This window comes from Embiotoca jacksoni, unplaced genomic scaffold, assembly GCF_022577435.1.
Source record: "Embiotoca jacksoni isolate LCO1_2020_lvr unplaced genomic scaffold, fEmbJac1.0.p SCAF_10, whole genome shotgun sequence".
Lineage (NCBI taxonomy): Eukaryota > Metazoa > Chordata > Actinopteri > Embiotocidae > Embiotoca > Embiotoca jacksoni.
This window is the reverse complement of record NW_027185230.1, coordinates 9,240,380-9,262,355: the sequence shown is the minus strand read 5'-3', so window position 1 is coordinate 9,262,355 and position 21,976 is coordinate 9,240,380. Positions and strand designations below refer to the sequence as shown.

Here is a 21,976-nt window from a genome sequence, read left to right as displayed (position 1 = left end):
AGGTTTTAAAAGTTTTTAATGCAGGTGGAAAGAAGACCTTCAGCTGTTTCTTTTCTTTCAGTTTTTATAGTTCACACCAACATTTAAGTTGTAATCCAATCTCATTTCTGTGTTTGTTGGTCAGCTTCAATTCTGTCTAACTGACGTTTACAGTAACGAGATACTCCAGCTGTTCTATTTACAGTCAGCTGTAGTACTAAACTGCACTTGCTGTTGCCACGGTAACCACAGCTGCGTCAGTCAATCAAGCAGTCGATTTTAAGAATTATGACTACATGTTTTGGTGGGTTTGTCGGCAGGAAATAAATCTTGTGCCTGTTTGTTTTTCTCGTAGCCTCTTTCACTTTTTATTCAGCCACTTCAGATGACCGTGAGCTCTCGACTCCCGCAGGCTCCGAGGACGATGTCCTTAGCTTTGTGTATTTAGAGCCCTCGGAGTCCCAGTTTTCTGGGACGGAGCCTGAGGATGAGGTCGGAGCGCTGACCGTGTCAGGCATCACGCCTGATGGATTTGACCTGTCCTGGAAACTCGAGACTCGCCGTGTCTATGATAGTTTTACAGTAGAATATAGAGACACTCAGCGATTATGGGATGTGAAAGAGGTCCAACTTCCTGGAGATGCCGGTGGCTCTAGAGTCAACGGCCTGAAGGCAGTGACAGAATATCAGATCAAACTTTATGGAGTAACGAGCAGCCAGCGATCTGCCCTGCTCGAGGCTGTCGCAGTCACAGGTACAAGTTTCTCTTCTAGTGTGGATGGAAATCAGAAGTGCTGCGTGTTCGTTTCTCAGACGGCTGCTAGGAGGTCAGACGTGCATGCAGGTCGTAGATTTCCCATCAAAATATCACCTGCATGACTCACAAAGAACTCATTTGATCTCCTCCCACTCATCCTCTGCCACAACTTCAGTACTGGCAGCATGTGGATTCCCAATTACAATAAGAAATCCAGAGCCATGTAAACCTGCAGGAACACCAGGTTTACTCCATGAAAGCCCTGTCCACTAACTCCATCCACATTTTTCATCTTCTTCAATCCCATAAAAAGATTTACAGGGTTCCCACGGGTCAGGGAATATCAGGGAGTTTCAGGGAATATCAGAAAGTTTCAGGGAATTTTAAAAACTCTTTTCCAGACAGGGGAATTTCATAATTTGTTTTGGGCCAAGTCCTGGAATATCAGAGAATTTTGTTTTGCATGTCTAAATTTTAGTTGCTATTTCTCAAAACATAATATTTTCCATGTAGCTTTTTTAACACGTTATTTAACATGTTGTCTGAGTGGTTTTATCCTCTGCTCTTCAGTAAAGATGCTCTTTCTCTTGTAGCTGCTTATGAATGCAAACATGCAGGAAAATGTAGATTTCAAGAAGGTTGGCCACAAAATGAAGAATTCACAACAGCCTGTTTTTCAGTGAAAGTTAATGACAGTCAGAGAGTCTTTGAGAGTTGATAACAAACGGTGACATTAGTGAGTTATACCTTTGACTTGGAGTGGGAACCCTGGATTTAAATGATTCTGTAGCAGTCAGACAAAATTCCTCCGAACGTCACTCGCATGTCATGAAGCGACTCGACGGTCTTTCTTCAGAGCGGCTGTGCATGGCTTCATCATCATTTTGAAGATGACTGTGTACTTCCACTGCGGTGGACTACTCAGAGCCTTCAAACACTTAATGGCACTGACTCAAGTGGCATTAATGTCTCATCAGCTGCTTGGCGATTTTAAATGTCATGGAAAAGTAATAATAATCCCTCCGAGAAAACTTCAGGTCAAGGACAGAACTTTGTGCACATTAATTTAATCTGTGTTTTTATTTTAATCCAGTTTTTTTCTTGCAGGATCTTTTACAGTCCTGACCAGAGGCAGTAAGACATTGATTCTTTTACCTGCTTTTATTCACTGTAGCTCCGCAGCCTACCTCTGCAGACGTACTAGCGCTGGGCATCAAAGACGCCCCAACAAGCCCACAGTCCGCTCTGGATAACCAAGTAGTTCAAAACCCAGAACCCCTACATCCTCTAAACACTCCTGATGCTGGTGTGATGAGCTCAGGGGTGGAGCCTGACAGCTCAGGGCCCAACCCACTGGGGCCCCTCACGGTCAATGTTACCGCCAGCAGTGTAAGCCTGGCCTGGTCGGCGGCCGACGGGGCGTTTGACGGCTTTGTGGTGGAGCTCAGTGCTCCGTCGGCGAAGCCTCGTGTGACTACTCTGCCAGGAAGTGTGAGGAAGGCTGAGATACACGGGTTGTCCCCCTCCACTCTCTATGATATTACATTGCAAGGGCTGGTGGAGGGCAAGCAGTCTGTACCTCTGACAGTTTTTACTACTACAGGTACATGGAGCAAATACTTCTTATTGTAGGTACTCATCACAACCCATCGTCCAAATAACTAAGGTGGCTTTTTGTCAACAAATGGTTCATATTTTACTGTAAAAAAATAATCCTCGTCTCATTTCCTCTTTTGTTCAATCTTTACAACGAAGTATTAGGGCCAAAAAAAAAATCTGAGAAATGTAATTCATGAAAGTATATCTCAAAATTAATGTTGAAATGCTACAAGACTTTTGCAAGAAGTTTTTATATTTTAAGATTAAAGTCAATTTCAAGAATTTTTTACTATTTCAAGATTAAACTCATAATATAGATTTATCATGATTATGATATGATATATCAGGGTCAGTTATATTTTATGAATAAACTGTAAGATTTTGTCCTAATAGAAATCAAAATCTGAATATTTTGAGAAAAAAGTTTTAATATTTGAAGGGATGTAACTCAATATTATTAAATTCATGATTAGTCAATACAATTTTGAAAAAGTCATCTTAATTGTGAATAAAGTGATATTTCAACATTTGGGCCACAATATTTTGAGAATTTGGGGATTTTGCAAAAAAATTCAATCTTTTTAAAGAAAGATCTGTCCTAAAAAAGGGAATACTTCTTTTTTCTCAAAATATTATGACTTTATTCCTCTAAATTCTCAAAATATCCAGATTTAAAAAAAAATAAATAAAATGATCATATAATTTCTTTTGTTGACTTTTGTAATAGTCCCAAAAAGAGAGAGATTTGAACATCCGTGTCTCGGCCCTGATGCTCGGTTGTACTTGTTGCTTGTCTTAAAGTGAACGATCGAGTTGACCCCAGTCTGATCTGTCTATCTACCAGAGGAGCTGCAGCCCACGGTGGTGAACCTCACCATCTCTGACAATACATGGGATGGCTTCACTGCGTCCTGGAGCCCCTTGGGTGGGGGGGACTTTGACAGCTTTGTCATTGAGGTAACAAACTTGGAGAATTTGTCAGAGAGCCAGAACCTCAGTCTGTCCGGAGACGCTGTGAGCCTGGGCTTCTCCGGGCTTAATCCCAACACCAGCTACATGGTTGGGCTGTATGGGATGTATCAGGGCTCCTTCCTTGACCCCGTGTACAGTCAAGCCACCACAGGTACCTGCAGCCTGCGGCGGTGCAGCATTTTGTCCTCTAAACTTTATTTCTCTCCATTAATAACTCTTCTGTTTCAGTCCACCTCTGTTGTCACAGACCTTACTGCATGAAACCAGAACATAATAACCCACCGTGGTCACAGTGCACTGTACTGCTTCATGTTAACCACCATTCCTCACCCTCCAGCCACTGTCTGTCTCTGAGAGAGGCGTCGGGTGATGACATCACATCACTAGGCCGAGCGAACGCCCCTCAAACGTTCACTCTCACCATCCCAGTCAGCAACGTGCATGAAGCCCCTCCCCCTGCCATCCTTGCATTGTGGTCAGGTCTGATGCTGATGTGCTGCAATGATTGCAAAAGCAAAACCAATAACTACCCCACCCCACCCCCATCATACAGCGACAGCGTGACCATCTCATTTCATCCCATCAGCTTCTCATTCAGCGTGTAATTGATTAACCTTGAGCTGTCCTTTGGGTGTGTAAGTGCTCACACTATGTGTCATCTATGTGATACTATGTGTATCATGTCATTCCAGTTCTTCTAGTTTGTGTGGGTGACTGAGTTTTATTTTCAAAGAGCATCATAGTAAATATCCTCATTTCCTTTTGAACTACTAGGTGGCAAATGATTAAAGCTTCTTGTCATTTTCAAGGTAAAAAGATGAAGATATAATCTGAGGTTAACAGTAACACCACCGTGTTTTACATCATAATTTAACTGTCTGCTGCTTGTTTGAATGCATGACTGTATTTCTAATGGCATGTAAATTTACCTTTTTAGCTCAACCTCTCGCTTTGAATTGCTCGTGTGCGACATTTTGCCGGATTTTCCGTCATCAAAATGAGCAGATCGGCTGCATGATCTCATCGAGCTCCATATGCATGAAATCTTCCTCCTTAATTACGTTTTCACTTTTAAATCAATTTTGAATTCCTTTAAACTTACAGGCCAGTATTTTCAGCTATTCACCACAAAGGCTTTTTGAGTTTCTCTCCTTGCTTTACATTATTTTTAAAGAATAGAATAGGGTTAATTGGTTTAAATTAAATCTGCCATTTAAATTGTGGTGGAGGATTTTCTATTTGCTTTTTTTTTTTTTTTTGCAAAAATATTTGCATGTATTTAATCTTTTATTAAGCTAATCAAGAATTGCTGTTGGTTGTGGTGAGTGTCCTGTAATGCTACATATTTCTTTGACTATAAAAGAATCCAACGAGCTACCGATAATCTCTACACTACTTAGACTAGATAGTTCTGCAAAATGGCTTTGATGAAAATCTAACCATGGTTTCTATCTTTAGTGAATCAACCGGTGGTTGGAAAACTGTATATCTCAAACTTAACGTCAGAGAGCTTTTCAATCTTCTGGAACGGCACTGAAGGAAACTTTGATGGTTTTATCGTGGAGATAATTGATTCTGATTGGCTGATGGAGCCAAAGGAATATAACATATCCCACAATGTAAAGTCCCACGATGTCACAGGGCTCAGGCCCAGCACTGATTACATAGCCTACCTCTATGGGACATACAAAGGATCTCGAACAAGTGCTGTCAGTATTGTTGCATCAACAGGTATTTGGATTTTATGTGTATTCAATTATTAGTTTTACAGAGAATTGGGTTATTTACGAGGGGCGATCCAAAAGTTCCTGTTGTGCATGAAGAGTGATACGCACAGTAACATGCACGGAGGAGGAAGCAATAACGTTATTGAGTCTGTTCCAAGTGTCGTCTCTTGAACAACATCATCACTGAGTTCAACATGTTAACGTGACCACTGGATCGTGAACATCTGTGATGTCACCCTGGACCTAAAACTGGAGCAGAAAAATATCAGATTTATATCAAACTCTGTAAATGGTCAACAGAGACCCTTGAAATTCTTCAGAAAGTCTACGGCGATGAAGCGAGGTGTTCTGAGTGAAATTCACATTTTAAGAGGGGTGGAGCTTCACTGTCCAAGACCGAAGAAGGCGCGTCAGGTCAGGAGACACCAGGTGGGTTTTCTTTGTGTCACTGTGAGTCAACACCGAGTTCTACTGGGACCTTCTGAGGGGAAACATTCACTGTGAACCACCTGAACTGTGGCTCTTTGGTTCTCCATGATGACGTCACACCTGCTCACAGCATGTTAAAAACATCCACTAATGTTCACGTACCAGTGGTCACGTTAACGTTGAACTCTGTGATAATGTTGATCAACCGATATAATCATGGCGATGGTTTTGTCTTGAAACTTTTTGATCACCCCTCGTATTTTTGGAAATATTCTTCTATCGTTACCTGTACTGTAAAGTTGACTTGGGCCTGTATTCATACACTGGAGACAAATACATGCTTTTTATTTCTTTCTTTCTACATTTTTTTTTCTCTCCCCTGTAGTTGAAGAGCCTGATTTGTCCAAGCTAGTTGTTTCTAACGTTACCTCAGACAGATTCTCTCTGTCGTGGCGGACAGGAGGGAAGGCTTTTGATAAGTTTATAGTAGAAGTCAGAGAGTCTGCTTTGCCCTCGCAGGCGATGGGGCGAGCTCTGCCAGGAGACCTGCGCTCCACGGTAATGGCCGGGCTCAAAGCGAGCACAAGCTACAACATAAAGCTGTACGTCAGTGGTGGTGGTGGTGAGAACACACAGCCCCTATTCGCTGTAGCTACAACAGGTATTTCTCGACACTACCTGTACCAACCACATTGTTACGTACGTGTACTTGGGACAACATAACTAAAAAGCCTTGTTCTTCTTTTATTCAGAGGATGTCCCACAGTTGGGGCCCATAGCTGCTTCATCTGCCAGTCCACATAACCTCAGCTTGTCCTGGAGCACTGTGTCAGGCCATTTTGATGGCTTTGTTATCCGGGTCAGTGACCCTGAGCAGCAGTCTGATACGCTGGAGTTCAAACTGCCGGGTGAAACCCGTGATATTACGATCTCTAACCTGATGGATGCCACAGGCTATGATATTGAACTGTACGGTATTTCTCATGGGCGCCACACTCCCTCTGTGTTTGCCCACGCTGTCACAGGTACTATGTATTTTACTAATATCTTGTACTTTAATAACTTGCAGTTAAAATTTTGGTTTTGTATCAAAACTTTTAATGGACTAAGTCACCTTTTTGGGATGTTTGTCTCCTGGAGCTTAATGTAGCATAGTAACTCAAAAATTATTGCAAATGAAAATAATTTTGTTTTCTGCAGGTTTAAAGCCTGAAAGGAGCTTTAGGAGCAAAAACGGCATGCATCATGAGCAGTAGTCTTTTTTTGGTGCACAAAATTATTTATTTGATTCAAAGAGGTCACGTGGATGTTGAAGTGAGCATGCACAAATGCTTTTAAGAGAGGAAACCATTTTTTAAATCTTAATTATTGACAGAAAATGACAATAAAAAGTAGTCTCCGGATCTGAAAAGAGTAGCCAATGCACTTAAAGTGCAATACCACTAATGGCCACAAGGTGCTGGCTCCAAAAACCCTTGGGCTCCCATAGACTCCAGTTCAAAAAGCATCAATGTCTCATGAAATAAATGGTCGAGTGATTATGGTGTCATTCACTAAATTCATTCCTTCCAGTCGGTATTCTGGTGGTCTTCAGGAAAATGATTCCATCATTTATAAGAAATTAGGCCTCAAAAAGCGGAATGTTTTGGCGCATGTCTGGTTTGATTGACAGGCCTGTGGTGCAGTCAGATTTTTCCTATAGATGGGCGGGTGTAGTGTTCGAGTTTTCAATCAAAGTGAGTCAGATTTACCACAGGTTCCTCCCCAGCTCATCCAAATATGGTCACTTCCTGCTCCAAATTATTAAAATGACGGTCAAAATGGCAGTTCACAAACCAGTGGGTGGCATCATGGTGGATTGCAGCTTGGCTAAAAGCTATAGCCAGAGCAGAATTCTGTTAAGATGCAGTACCAGTAATCACCACAAGATGTCTAGGTTCTACACAATTTTTTTTCAAGGAGCTTTTGTCATCAGACCTTGTGATATGTCTTGCAATTATCTCAGATAGCGTTTGGTTCCGCGTTTTGGTTTTATGTTTCTAGACTGTTAGCCTGAAGCCAAACCTCAAAATGTCGCTTTAGCAGCTTTGGGTAAGGAAGTGCGAAGTGCTATGATGCATGCCAGATTTGCCTTTAATGTGTTTTAAAATTTTGAAGATAAAGTAGTTTTTACCTGGTAACAACTTTAAAATAATAGCGCACTGGAAGAACTGGTTCTGTCTTTTGCAACCATTGCACACATTATCCTCCTAACGCAATCCCCCCCAATCCCTTACCCCCCTCCCAGCTCCATTGCCTAAAGTGGAAAACTTGACCATTTCCAACATAACCCCCTACGGTTTCCACGTGTCGTGGGAGGTGAAGCGGCCGCAGCAGCAGGAGGAAATATCCCCCTCTAGTGGCGGTTTCAGCCATTTTCACATAGTGGTGACAGACTCCGGCTGGCTGCTGGAGCCGCAGGAGTTCACTGTGCCAGGAAACCAGACCCACCTGGACATGTGGGGCCTCATCACCGGCATAGGCTATGAGGTCCGGCTGACCGGGGTGTCCCTGTCAGGGCTCCTCTCTCGGCCTCTGACTACAGTGGCTGTGACAGGTACCACTCAGTGCACTGCAAGGCCCCTCGTCTTACTAAGAAGTCCAATTCCTTATTTTTTTGCATCTGCTGTGTGTGTATATATAAACTTGTCAATACAGTTCTGAAGTTTCACTGTCGCAACTGGCTCAGTTCCTTCATGTTCATGCATTATTTCTAGCAAACATTAGGATTAGTTATGTTATTTGGCATTAAGTATTGATACATGTTGGTTAAGGCCGTGTTTTGATGGTGAGACTTCAGCTCCGTACTCTGATCTAACCCTAATTGCTGTTCATAACACAATTTTTTCCAGAATATGTAAAGCAGTTTCTTGGAATGCAGCTGCGTCATCGGGAGGATTGTTTCCTCTCACCTCCAAAATATGAGCAAGCATATTTGTTTGTTTTCATATTTAAATGTGTTTTCCTCCACTTTTTTGATTTGTGATACACAGATATCTCTGGAAGAAAGTTAAAACTCCAGTGGATGGACACGAGCCACTGATTAAAACTTAAAATTATTAAAAAAAATTGTACGCAGGAAAACACTGATAAATCAACAGATTCTGAGCATGAAATGTCTGCTGATTTAACTTCTGATCTTATTTCTTTACCTTTGAATGCACTGAATGCGTCGAGGCTGGCCTTCAGGACGCAACTAGTGTCTACTGAAATCCTTCCAACGGATTCATTAACTGACACAAACATCTACAAAGTGCATCCTATCTTTGAATTCTCCCAAACGTATGACTTATTTACACTAACGGATGCCCGAGCATGGCAGATCAGTGGTGGTGGACTAAAGGTCTCCAGGCTGGAATCTAATCCCTGTCCGCCTCTCGGAAACCTTCTTGCCTGGTTGCTGACCTCTTCCTTCGTCTCTTGAGGTTGATGACGTTAGCTGGGAAAACTCCTTCTGCAACGTTAATGTCTTCTTGTCTAACCAGAGGCCGAGCCGGAAGTGGAGCACCTCTTTTTCTCGGACGTCACGGCGGACAGTTTCCGTCTGTCGTGGACGGCTGATGAAGACTTGTTTGACAGATTTGTGATCAAAATAAGAGACAGCAAAAAGTTAGCCCACCCTCAGGAGTACAGCGTCCGTGGCGATGAGCGGACCAAGGTTCTAACAGGACTCATGAGTGGCACTGAGTATGATATCGAGCTTTATGGTGTCACACTGGACCGACGCTCCCAACCTATTACAGGGGTTGCTCAGACAGGTATATGAAAAACGCTGCCGAGTGTGCAGTTTCGTACTAATTACTAAACTTTCTGAGCTTCTGGTGTGACATCACTTTTCAGAGAACTGAACCCAGAGTCCCACTAATCTTCTTTACTCCTCTGGTTTGGGCTAAACTCTATCTCTGTCTCTAATGTAAAACTGTCTTTTGGGAAATGCTATGTCTTGAGTTTTATTTGGATTCCCTGAGCTGAAGGTTTCTTTTTTTTTTGGTTCTGTTTTTACAGTGTTATTTGACATATTTCCTTCACTGTAATTAACCTCTTTATATTGATTTCCTGTCTGCGTATATCCATTTGCACTTTGCTAGGCCTGAGCACTCCAAGAGGACTTCACTTTTCTGAGGTGACTGATTCTTCAGCCATAGTTCACTGGTCCACGCCTCGCTCTCCGGTGGATAACTACCGCATCACCTATTTGCCTTTTGAAGGAGGTAAGAGATCAGTCAGGGTTTGAATTGTATTTGCAGGTTAAATTTACATTTGAACATGTGTAGTTTTGTTCTCTAAAGGTTCTCCACCACTTTGGTTCAGAATGAAATATCTCCAACTATTCAATGGATTGCAGTGAAATTCAGTGCAGACCTTTATGATCTCCAGACAATATACATTTGCAATGGCTGTGGTGATTTCTCTGAATTTTCTTGGGGCGTTAACATGATGCTGACAATTTGGATCGTCAGTCAAATGTCTTGACAACTTCTGGACGGATATCAATGACATTTAGTGCAGACATCCATGTTCACCTCAAGATTAGATTGTTATGACTTTGGTAATCCTCAGACTTTACATTCAGCATCATCATCAGCTTAAACTAATGTCAGTCCCCTCTCCCTCAGCTGTACAGATGTGAGCATGCTAACCCACCGTCAGCATTGTGGTTTTAAGCCATTGACTGTACACAAAAGTGTTCGAAGCTTTGGGGTCTGAAAAATGAGGCCGATACAGAAGTGCCTTGAGCTGCAATACCACCGAGGGCCACTACAGGTTGGCTCCAAAAAGCCTCCGGCTCCATATACGCCCATTCAATTTCTCTAATCAAATATAAAGTCAATAAATGTTTTTCACAAGTCACTACGGTGTCTTTCACTAATGTCACTCCTTATCAGTTTTTCTGGCATTCCATTGAAAATACATTTATCATCAGTTAGATATTATGCTCAAAAAGACGCATGTTTGATTGACAGGGCTGTGGTGAAGTGAGGTTTCTGCTCGTTTTGTCCCTAGCTTGTCCAAATATGGTCACCTCTGGCTCCAAAAAAGCAAGATGACGACGGCCAAAATTCCAAATTCACAAATGGGTGACTTGTTTTGGAGCCAGCCCCTAGTGGTCCTCAGTTGTATTACACTTTAAGGCACTTCAGAATTGGCTTCACTTTTCAGAAAAAAGGCAGGAGGCGACATCCATTTTTATATCTAGTGTGTAGGGCAGCTTCACTGCGCTGTTCTTAGCCGTGATCGCTTTTAATTTTTTACCACCGCAGTAGGCGAGGAGCTGCACTGCCGGATAAATTGTTTCACCACTGGACCGAACTCATGTTCCTAAGTACACCGTTCGTTTTGTTCTCTGTCCTCCACAGGAAGCCCAATGACCCTGACTGTGGACGGCGGTGTGTTCGAGGCGGTGCTGCCCAACATGGTTCCTGGAAAATTGTACCAAGTAACAGTCAGTGCTGTGAAGGGTCTGGAGGAAAGTGACCCCAACACGGACACAATAACCACAGGTGGGCTTCCTCCTGTCCTTTAAAAACACCGACACTCCAGACGAGTCAGATCGAAGGACTCTTATTTCAAACCTTTTTTCTGTATTCCTGTTTGTGTTCTCCAGCTTTGGACAAACCGCAGGGCCTCACTGCAGTGAATGTCACTGACACTTCAGCCCTGTTGTTATGGCAACCATCTGTAGCCACTGTCGAAGGCTACGTCATCACCTACAGCGCTGAATCCGGTGCGTTTCTATTCTTACTTCTTACTTTGTCTGTCGACAGTCATGAGTTTTATCTTCATCATCGCCTAATAAAATCAGCAGGTTCGGTAGTGCAGCGTGAATCAGCGACATAAGGTTGCTTTGGTCTGATTGGATGGTTTGATTCCTGCCTTGCAGTGTCCTCGGTGGTGAAGCATGTTTCTGGGAACATAGTGGAGTTTGAGATGAGCTCACTGGTTCCAGGAACCCATTACACAGCCGGAGTTCATGCTGTGAAAGAGGCTCAGAAGAGTGCTTCTTCAGTGACTGAATTCACCACAGGTACTGTTGTATTAATGAATAATCCCAATACTGAGACAGAGACTCTTTTAGGTTCCAAAGAGTCATTTGTTTTTAATACGTCAGATACGTTTCAGAAAACAAAGGTGGGTCAGAGAGTCATCATTATCCCTTAATTAGGAACTCTAAGTATTTAATGTGTCTTTTGATCTCCACTTCAAGGGAAGTCCAGAAACATTGGCAGCTCAGAATGTGCTAGCTGTGAGATGATGCAGATCCAAGCGGGTGCAAGGTTTTCAAGACCAGAATCAGTTATAAAGAAGGTCTGCAGCTAACGGTAGAAAATTTGCAGTGTTGAAACAAAAACTGAGTCCAGAAACAGGAGGAGTCAGCGACGGGTCAGCTGGGTGTTAAAGCTCCTCTGAGACTCTGGTGCACTCTCCACAGACCTTTGATAAGCAATTAAATAAAAATCCTGGCCTCAAGTCTGACAGTTTTAGTGTGTCTATGATGATTTGATTATTTAGTAATGAACAAGAGTGCAGACAATTAAATTTACTGAATGTTGAGAAAACTACATTTCGAGGAACCTTTAGACTTCTTAATGTTTTCCAGCGACAGTCGGTGCAGAGAGTAGATCTGTCCACATGAGAATGACCTTGAAGCTACACATACGTAGACTTTGTTACGTGACTGGATGGTAAATCCTCAGTGTGACGCTGTATTTGCAGATGTGGACCCTCCTCGCGATCTGACGGCTATTAACATTCAAACTGACAGTGCCACTCTGACGTGGAAACCCCCTCAGGCAGCCGTCACTGGTTACACACTCACCTTCTCCTCTCCTGACGGTATAATCAGGGTACGTACACGACCACATCACTTCACTCACTGACACCAGAGGCGACAGGTGTATTCAACTTGTGGCCTGCGGGCCAGATACAGCCCTTTTAAGTTTTTTTCTATGGCACATAAGAAGCTGCTTCCAAATCAGGATGAACTATAGATGTTGTCGAGGAACAATCAGCAGTGCACTGGCTGCTGTCTCAGCCTGGTTCTGTCAGAAGTTTCTCTTCCTGTAAAAGGAGAGTTTTTTTCCTCAGCTGGTGCTCACTTTGGAATAGTTTGGTTCCTTTCTATGTTGTACAGTTCTGTTGTAAGGCCTGTCCTATGTGAAGTGCCTTGGAATAACTTGTTGGGATTTGGCGCTCTATAAAAATAAGTGAATTGAAGACGAGGATGTAAGCAAGTAGGAGAGAGTCACAGACGATCACTGTGGGTAACCTTGACAACAGCATAGTGAACAATCAGCAGTGTCTGGAATTAATCATAATGATTCCATTAAAGGGAATAAAATGCGCATGACTATTTATATTGCCTGTTATTGATTATTCCATGCTGTATTATATCTATTAATATTATCCTGTTAGAGTTATTTGTATTCTGTGTGGCACGTTAGCCCTCAGTCATTTTCCTTTTTGGCACACTTGCTCTTGAAGTTGAATTGTCCTGCCATAAAGTTTTGGATTGATTTCCCAATCCATTGGCAGCCACTACTTTGAGTTTCGGAAAAGTTTGGAAAAATTTAAGAAGTTAAATTCAAAAATCTGCTTTTGAAACTTTAAAATGCAAAATAACTTCCAGCAACTGCATATCTTACTCGTTATTTCTAAATGGCAAAATACAAGCAGCAATATTTTGACTGTGATGGATTGTTTGTTTTGTTGTGCTGCAGTGAAATGTCTAAAAAACAGTGTTGAATTCATTCCAGTATGACTATTGTAAATAATTAATGTTTCCATGTGTGCGTGGATGCAGGAGGTGGTGCTCAGCCCGACAGCGTCCTCTTACAGCATGTCTCAGCTGAGCGGCTCCACGGAGTACAACATCAGACTACAGGCCATCATTGGAGCCCAGAGGAGTCGCCACGTAACCACCGTCTTCACCACCAGTAAGGATGAAAATGCAAATCTCCACCTCATTTTGATGTATGACTGAAAAGTGGCAGAGCTACAGAGGACCTGAAGGGTCCGGGAATCGCTCCAGATGAACGTCAGAAAGATATTACTCCTTCTAACGCACATTCTTTTCATGGAATCCGATATTCCAGCCGGATCACCTGCGCTTATGTTTCAGTCTGCCTCCGATGCTCACGATGGAAAAACCTTCCATTTTTCCTCTTTCAGTCCTTTTCCTTTCCAAGGTCCTCTCTCTCTCAAACAGTTCTGTGTGCCGTCGGGTGCATTTTTTTTTATGTCCCAGGGATGAAGATGAAGCAGCTGCGTCCTCCGAGCTCTCCCAGATGATGTCTTTTTAATGTGCTTTTCAGTTGGCCAGTTGTACCGGCGCCCCAGGGACTGTGCTCAGATTTTATTGAACGGAGAGACGACCTCTGGTCTGTACACCATCTACATCGGAGGGGATGAGAGCCAGCCCGTCCAGGTCTACTGTGACATGAGCACAGATGGCGGAGGATGGATGGTGAGGAGATCAACCTGTTGGAATCTTTCACATCATAATTCAGCTGGCATGCTGCTGATAGATGACATACAGCAGAACAGAACCCCGGAGCCGTGCTGCTTGTGGTTGTTTGTGAAGCTGTTGTGACGCTCACCAAAGTCAGTCCTCCTCAGGTTTTCCTCAGACGGCAGAATGGAAAGCTGGAATTCTTCAGGAACTGGAAGAACTACACCGCTGGCTTCGGGAACATGAACGATGAGTTCTGGCTCGGTAAGACTTCACAACTTTCTAACTTTCCTTCCCTCGCTGAGTCTCCTCTGGACTCTGTCATAATAAACAAACCTGGGTTACAGGTCTTTCCAACCTCCATAAAATCACGTCTTTGGGCCATTATGAGCTGCGAGTGGACTTGAGGGACAACGGGGAGTCGGCCTACGCTCAGTACGACAAGTTCACAATAGCAGAGCCAAGAACGCGATATAAAATCTACATCGGAGCGTACAGTGGAACGGCAGGTGGGTGTGACTCTGAAGGAATGTCTGACATTTGATCCAGGAAGCCAAAAGACAGAAAATCAAACCGGTCTCTGTCTAAAGCTCACTAAATAACACCTTATATCTCTACCAAAACCAAAGTGTAAAAATGACCATTTGATCCCTATCCCAGAGGAGCCCAATTTTGGGCGTGTGGGCCAAGTTTGGCCAGCACCTTCTTTGTTTTGGCCCACCACAGCATTTGACAAGATTCTTCTTCTTCTTCTTCTTCTTCTTCTTCTTCTTCTTCTTCTTCTTCTTCTTCTCCTTCTTCTCCTTCTTCTCCTTCTTCTCCTTAACGACAATAAAATCTCAACCCTAATGACAACGAATTGAAAATTTATTCCAGCTAAAAAGTACGTAAACTCACCTATTAGATTCCCTTTTACTAAATCGTATCTACTTTGAATGATGGTGTCCTTCATCACTGACTTTATCCTGCCAATCAACATGAGATGGAGGCAGCAGCACACTGACAACACAACATTTAGAAAAAAAGACGACTGTTTCTGACTAATTTCTGCAGAATAATACAATTTCAAACCTGTAGATTACAGAGTAGATTTTCAATTGTTCTCAAATTAAAAATTTTTAGATTAACAATGGTAATTTCCTATAAAATATATTTCCATGAAATGTACTTTCACTTAACATCAACATGTACTTCTGGCGGTTTCCCCCTGTTTCCAGTCTTTATGCTAAGCTAAGCTAATCGTCCTCCTGCTTGAAAACACGAGGCTGTTCAGACTCTTGTTTCAGATCTGTGTTGTGTTAAAAACAAACATTTGTGAAGATTTTCTCTTTTGCTTATTTGACTTTCAATAAAAAGTCCTCCTGTATGTAAAACAGTTTTTGAAGTTTATGAAGACTTTATAAATAGTTGAAAAGTACTTTTATGGCCTGAAGTCTTTGGTTTTCCATTTATCATTGTGAACAGTGGAAAGATCTCCTAGGTTTTGAGAAAAGATGTAATTTCATCTTCCAACCCTGGTCAAGAGAATTCATAAACATATTTCCCAAAATGATGAACTGTTCCTTTAAGAAAAGCCCCCATGAGTTAAACTAAGCAGACTGATGAAGCCTGCATGTTTGTGAAGCTTTCTGCCCTTTAACATGTTCTCCAGGCGACTCCATGACGTACCACCAGGGTCGACCGTTCTCCACCTACGACAACGACAACGACATCGCTGTGACCAACTGCGCTCTGTCCTACAAAGGTGCCTTCTGGTATAAAAACTGTCATCGTGTCAACCTCATGGGGAAATATGGCGACATCAGTCACAGTAAGGTATGTAACGTTCGCACAATGTTCAGAAAAACCCAAATTATTACAAATAATTTTTTTCAGCTGGAATCTTCATCAGAAAAATGAAACGAACCAAAGGCGACATAATGTTCATTCATATTAACACAATCCTGCTGAAGGCTTCATTGGCAGTTCTGTTCTATTTTTGTTGTTTTTCTTCCACATTACCGCTTTTTGTTCTCTTAAAATTTGCCCATTTTTGCTCAGACATTGTCAGCCTTTGTTTGTTTTTTTTCTCCTCAGCTCTGTTAACAATATTCAAAAAGACATCTGTTCCTTCCCTTAACAGAGAAATGACAGATCAATCATCATGCAACACACTGACGAGCGCTTTATTAGGAACAGTTGGCTCGCTCCCTGTTCAGTGGTAGCCGTTTTGTAACGGATCACTATTGTACTGAATTTAGCTGAATTGAACCAAATAGTTTTGTTGTGGCCGGACGCAGAGCTCGTCGGTCGGGTGACTTTGTTCATAGATAAAACGTCTGCAGAGTGGACATATTTTCCAAATTAAAATGAAAAGAGTTTAACGCACACTTTTAATGTCTGCAGTACGAGTATTTCATGAGCTGCTGGTTCTACTGATTAATTCATGCAAGAAATAAAAACTGAGGGTCGACTTGTACAATAGTGATTATTGGTCATCAAAGAGACGGAGAACAGATGTACATTTGGAGGAAAAGTGGAAATCTTTATTGGATAAATACTTTGATGTTGAGACAGGAAATGGAGGGAATGATGTGCTGCACAAGGTCTTTCTGGCCAGGACTCAAACCGACAGCTTCCTGCTTAGATGTCTCTGATGTGTGCTATGTGGTCGGCACCACAACCACTTGGCTACCAGGACGCACACTTGGATGGATTTTTGATAACTTAAATTTAGAGTAACTTAATGTGGGAGATAACGTTGTTTTAAAGTATCCGATGCAAATTTGACATGGCACATACTTCACATGAAACGACTCGGATCTGGAGAACGCGGACTAATTATTTCCAATGACTTGCTCTGGTTCTTTCCGCAGGGGATCAACTGGTTCCACTGGAAGGGCCATGAACACTCAATCCAGTTTGCAGAGATGAAGATCAGGCCGGCCAACTTCAGAAACTTTGAGAGCCGAAAAAAGCGATCGTAGACTCGTGAGCGCCTCTTCCTCCTCCTCCTCCTCCTCCTCCTCCTCCTCCTCTTCAGCACCTCACCTCCAGTCCCCTCGTCTTTTAAAGCGATACACACAAAACCAGGCCCCGGTTCTGGATGAGAGATCAACCTGGTGACATGACATCAAAGAATCAGTGGAAAATTAAACGCTTTCTTTTGTGTCACTGTTGTATGTATGTGATTGTTTCTGTGTTCACAAAAAAAGCAGTGATTTGTGTGAGTGAACATTTGTGTGTTATTGGGACCAAACATCTGTTTTGATCTGTAAAAAATTTGGAAAAGGATTCACTGAATCGGCAACATGTCAAGGGCACATAGTCACGAGGGAAACTTCATCCATCTTTAATCCAGTTACTGACAAGGATAGATTCATAAAATGAAAATAAATTAAGTGTTGTCATGTGTTTACCAGCCGCTATTGAAAACACGATAGAATTTTTGGTAGGATTTCTATTATTTTGATAGAAAAAACATCTGATGCTTCATAAACTCCAACACAAATAAAAATGTGACTTTAATAGACGTGTGTGTGTGTGTGTGTGTGTGTGTTTGTGTGTGTGTGCGTGCGTGCGTGTGCGCGCGCTCTTGTAAGTCCACAACTGAACCATTTCCACACCATCTCCAGGAGATGGCAGCATGTATTTGGACTGACTGCTATTTACTGGAGTTTTACACAGCAGCCTAAAACATATTAGTTATTCAGGTTATATGGAGGTCTTAAAGTATTAAAAAGCTCGAATAGCTTTAATTTACCATCAGCCAGGAAACTTGCTGGCTATTAATGAGCAAGTGTCCGTTTTATTTAAAATTGTTCACCCTGTCAGGCTCCAGGTTCCATCAATTATTTGGCTATAGTTGGATTAATGTCAAGTAAATGTACTTTAATTCATGTTCTTAATAAATGTGTCGGTCTTTCTGCCTCTATTGGGTTTCTGATATTTGGTAACTTCTGTAGACATAAAAAAAAGGTTGAAATATACATTTTGTGTAGTGTTTATAAGATCTTAATTTTAGGTTATTACATGTTTGACATCAGAAAACGTTGCTCAGAGGATAATATTAATAAAATATGTTACAGGAGGCCTGCTGGTCTGAGGGTTAAGTGCTGAGAAGTCTGAGATTCTCTTTCCTTTAATGTTTTCATGTTTATTACCTGTTTTATTTTGGTAACTCACCTTGTTGTATTTACTTCCTGTGTGTTCCCAGCCCTGATTGTTTCCACCTGTGTCTAATGATCTCCCTGCCCTCCTGTGTAGTAACTCCAACCGCTCCATTCCTCTGTCAGATCATCGTCATCCTGTCACCGCTGTCTCAAACTCATCCAGACGCTTTTTCAATCAGTTATCGGTACGTTTTAGTGTTTTCCCCCGATTTGTCTTGTGGACTCTGTTTTTGCCTTTTCCCTTTTGTACCACTGCGTGAGCGCTAACTTTCCTGGCTTTTGGACCCTGTGTTTGACTGAGCTTTTGAATTTTCCCTTTCTTGGATTTTGCTTTTGTTTTGCCCGATATCATTAAAACAGTTTTCTTTCCGTACTTATGTTTCTGGTCATGCATTTTGAGTCCTATTGCTGAATATGTAATACTTATTACCAAAAATATAGTTAAATACGAAAAAGATGTGAACCTATAAATTGCAACCTATATAAACCAAACTAATTCCCATCTAACCCATCATAGAGTCACACTCCCTCCAATAGGTTTCTGTGTTTTTGTGCTTTTTAATGAACCATGAGAGTCTTTCTAGCTCTCATTAAAGGGTGTATGTGTTCAGCCTCAATCCAGAGTCTCTCCTTCCTCCCTCCTCCTTCCACCTTCTCCTCTTCCTCCTCCTCCTCTTCCGCCTGTTAGTCCAGGTGGGTCAGGCCTCCAGTCTGGTTATAAAGAGATATTGTTGTGTTGAAGTCAGTTGGGTTTTGGTAGTTTCTTTGGTGCGGCTTGGAAAACGGTCCCGTTTTCTCCTGGATCGTACCACCGTCCAGTTCGAATCCTGGTTATAAGCAGAGCTCATGATCAGATTGTTAAAATTCTTAGCAACAATATTCTGTCCCAAATCGCAACGTTTCGACCGACAGTGGATCTTCTTCAGTAATCTAATAATGACTGCAGACTCCAGATTATTTAGAAGAAATACTGCTTTTATTTTGAAAGAGTCAGGTGGCGACTTTAATCCAGGTTAGGTTTTTAAATGGGTCATATGGTGACCTTAAATTTTAGTTTTTGTAGTCCCTGAATAGGGCTTTAGAGGGGGTCCTGTGAGGACCTTTAAATTATAATTGTTTCACTCTGATTTAGTTTGTTTGAGGTGATCCCGTGGTGACCTTAAATCACAGAAATTGGAGGCTGATTGTTATTTGAATTGTGTCATAAGTGACTTTAGAGTTATTTGCTTGTGATTTGGCTGAGAGGGGCCCTGCAGTGACCCTGAGCCTGGGTTTATACGCAGAGGTTAGGTTTAGGTTTAGGGTTAGATGTCGGAGGGGGAGACGGTTAAGATTTGGGTTAGGTTTGGGCATCAGAGTGGGAAACGGTTAAGGTTGGATAGAAACCAGCTGGTTAGGATGTTAAATTAAGCGCGGTTCATTGATTTGGTTATGGTTAGCGCGTCGGGCTAGGTTGCTGTTAATGTAGAGTTGGTTTTAGTTTTACCACAGATAGGGTCGTGGTAGCGACGTTTAAACTAGGGGTGGGCGCATCGATTCTGCGGGATCGATACTTCGATACTTACAAGCTACTCATTTGGTATTGAATTTTTTTTTTAAATATCGATAAATACAAAACGTGGATGGCTGCATCACTTCCAAATGTTTATATTTTTTATAAGTTTGTCATATTTATGCTAAAAGTTGTTGCTCCGTGTCACATGACCGTGGGAACCAATGAGGCACGAGGATAGAGTGAGTGAGCGCGCACTGTGCAGGTGCCAACTGCACACCTCTCTTGCGCATATTGAATTTACTCAACATGAGCGCCGGAGAGAATGGCAGAGAGAAAACGTAGCGTGGTGTGGTGCTGCTTTTCATTAGAAGACAAAATCACAGGAAGATGCACGAACTGTGACAAAAGGGTGCCACACAGCTGCAACAGTAGTAACGTTTTTAAGCATTTAAAAACAACCCAGGGGTCTGCCCTAAATTCCAAAACATCTTTATCACAATTTCATTTTAAGGCCAGACAGTACAGGTTACTAGAGTAATAAATAAACTAATAGATATCACAGTGAAACTTCCACAGTTGGTTGCTTGAGGTAAAATATGAGAATAATTTATGTATTAATGTAAGTGTAATGAACTTTTTTTTTCTAAAAACTATCATTTATTATGAAAAATCACATCCCCATTTAAGAAAGTATTGGTATCTGTAAAATTCTAACTAAAAGTATCGGTATCGTATCGAACTTAAAAAGTCTGCTATCGCCCATCCCTATTTGGAGGTGGTGGCTTTTAAGCAACTAGGAGACAGTGGCCAGCTGGCTCCAGTTGCTCTGATGACTCCACAGCCAATCCAGGAACCAATGGTGCTGGAAGACAGAAACAAAGCAAAGACAGCACACGAGCCTGAGTAGAGGCCCCAGAAGTGAAGTGAAAAGGTACTTTAAAGAGCTTGAAGTATACTGTCGCAGTACAGTCATATATCGGGAAAGAATAGATGCTGTATTTAGAGTATGGGCGCTGAAAGGATTAGAAAAAAAACATTCAGGACCTGTATTTACCCAACACAGATAATATGATGTCATTTCTTCTGCTGCTGCTTCTTCCTGTTGACAGCGTTTGGCATCCAGTTTATTGGTGCAGTACCGCCACCTTCTGCTCTGGAGTATGGACGAGATTAAATAAAAAAATTATTACATTAAATTATTACACGGTATCCTTTAGTCCTACTGTAAAATCTCTCCACGTCAGCCACGCAACCTCCCCATTACTGTTTCCATGATAAAAAAAAAAAAAAAGTATTAGCAGTAACTGGTTTATCTAACTAACTCTAATCTAACTTTTTTAAGTGGCATTGTGATTTTATGATAGGATTATGAAGCAGTATGACTTTTTCTGAACTGACATGCATGCCACAGGTGGGGATTGAACCCAGTTACATCTATCTGAGGCAACTGCTCTAACCACTGCACCACTGTGTCATACTATAGCATGTTGTCCAAATTATGGAAAAAAATTCAAACTATACTGATTGTATTCTTCTTCTCTGAGACTTCAAAGCGCTTCATTGAGATGTATTAAAGGGTCGCTTCACCCAAATTACCAGAAGAAAACCCTATTAATAAAATAAAATAATATATGAGAAGGTTCTCACTTTCTCCTGAGGAGCATCTCGCCGTTCAACCACCATTTTGGTGGGCTACCGTGAGTTGTTGTGGTTCGTTAAATTATCATGCACAAGGACAGAATTGTCAGTGCTTAGAAAATCATAAATAACCCAATGAAAAGATGTAATTCGTCAGACAGACAGCTGATTTGAGCTGAAGATTCATGATTTATTTAAAGTGGCTCTGTTATTGTTTCATGGGACTTTAGAGGTGAACTTTTTTCCCCTCAAATACACAGCAGCATGTTCTCTGCTGGTGTGAACAGGACCTGTACAGAAAAGAAACATTCGGTGACAGAGCAACTGTTACATGTAACAGTGTTGTGGCTGTAACAGAGAGACGTTATAGTTGTTCGACCTGCACAGTGACCACTGAGCCACCGACACACTTGACTAGGAAGAATACGTACTTCTCTACAGAGACACAGCTACACCACTTATGGAGGACTACAGAATTTATTTAAGTTGTTACAGGTTATTCAGCGTCCATTTGGGGAAACCGGAGTACCTGGAGAAAACCCATGAAAACGCCCTAGCCCTAAACCCTGACCCCTGACCTCTAACCCCTAAGTAAACACTAACTAAAAACGAACTAAATACTAAGTAAACACTAACTAAATACTAACTAAAAACTAACTAAATACTAAGTAAACACTAACTAAATACTAACTAAACACTAACTAAACATTAACTCAACACTAAGTAAATACTAACTAAACA

At 41.8% G+C, this 21,976-nt stretch overlaps 1 protein-coding gene across 4 annotated transcripts in view; it reads left to right on the top strand.

Moving 5' to 3' along the window:
- LOC138207386 (tenascin-like) overlaps positions 1-18,475 on the top strand; it is a 31,877-nt gene extending 13,402 nt beyond the window's left edge. Inside the window, exons 11-29 of one of the 4 annotated variants that reach the window (XM_069164570.1) lie at positions 335-733; positions 1,911-2,339; positions 3,180-3,458; positions 4,766-5,038; positions 5,849-6,124; positions 6,216-6,488; positions 7,751-8,059; positions 8,988-9,260; positions 9,591-9,713; positions 10,860-11,003; positions 11,108-11,227; positions 11,384-11,527; positions 12,217-12,347; positions 13,304-13,436; positions 13,815-13,966; positions 14,119-14,215; positions 14,299-14,460; positions 15,603-15,766; positions 16,807-18,475. In XM_069164570.1, coding sequence (XP_069020671.1) covers positions 335-733; positions 1,911-2,339; positions 3,180-3,458; positions 4,766-5,038; positions 5,849-6,124; positions 6,216-6,488; positions 7,751-8,059; positions 8,988-9,260; positions 9,591-9,713; positions 10,860-11,003; positions 11,108-11,227; positions 11,384-11,527; positions 12,217-12,347; positions 13,304-13,436; positions 13,815-13,966; positions 14,119-14,215; positions 14,299-14,460; positions 15,603-15,766; positions 16,807-16,917 — 3,992 coding nt within the window. In that variant the 3' untranslated portion in view covers positions 16,918-18,475. The remainder of the gene's footprint in view (positions 1-334; positions 734-1,910; positions 2,340-3,179; positions 3,459-4,765; positions 5,039-5,848; positions 6,125-6,215; positions 6,489-7,750; positions 8,060-8,987; positions 9,261-9,590; positions 9,714-10,859; positions 11,004-11,107; positions 11,228-11,383; positions 11,528-12,216; positions 12,348-13,303; positions 13,437-13,814; positions 13,967-14,118; positions 14,216-14,298; positions 14,461-15,602; positions 15,767-16,806) is intronic. The other 3 variants (XM_069164580.1, XM_069164589.1, XM_069164598.1) reach the window with 3 other exon arrangements.
- Positions 18,476-21,976: the final 3,501 nt, after the last annotated feature.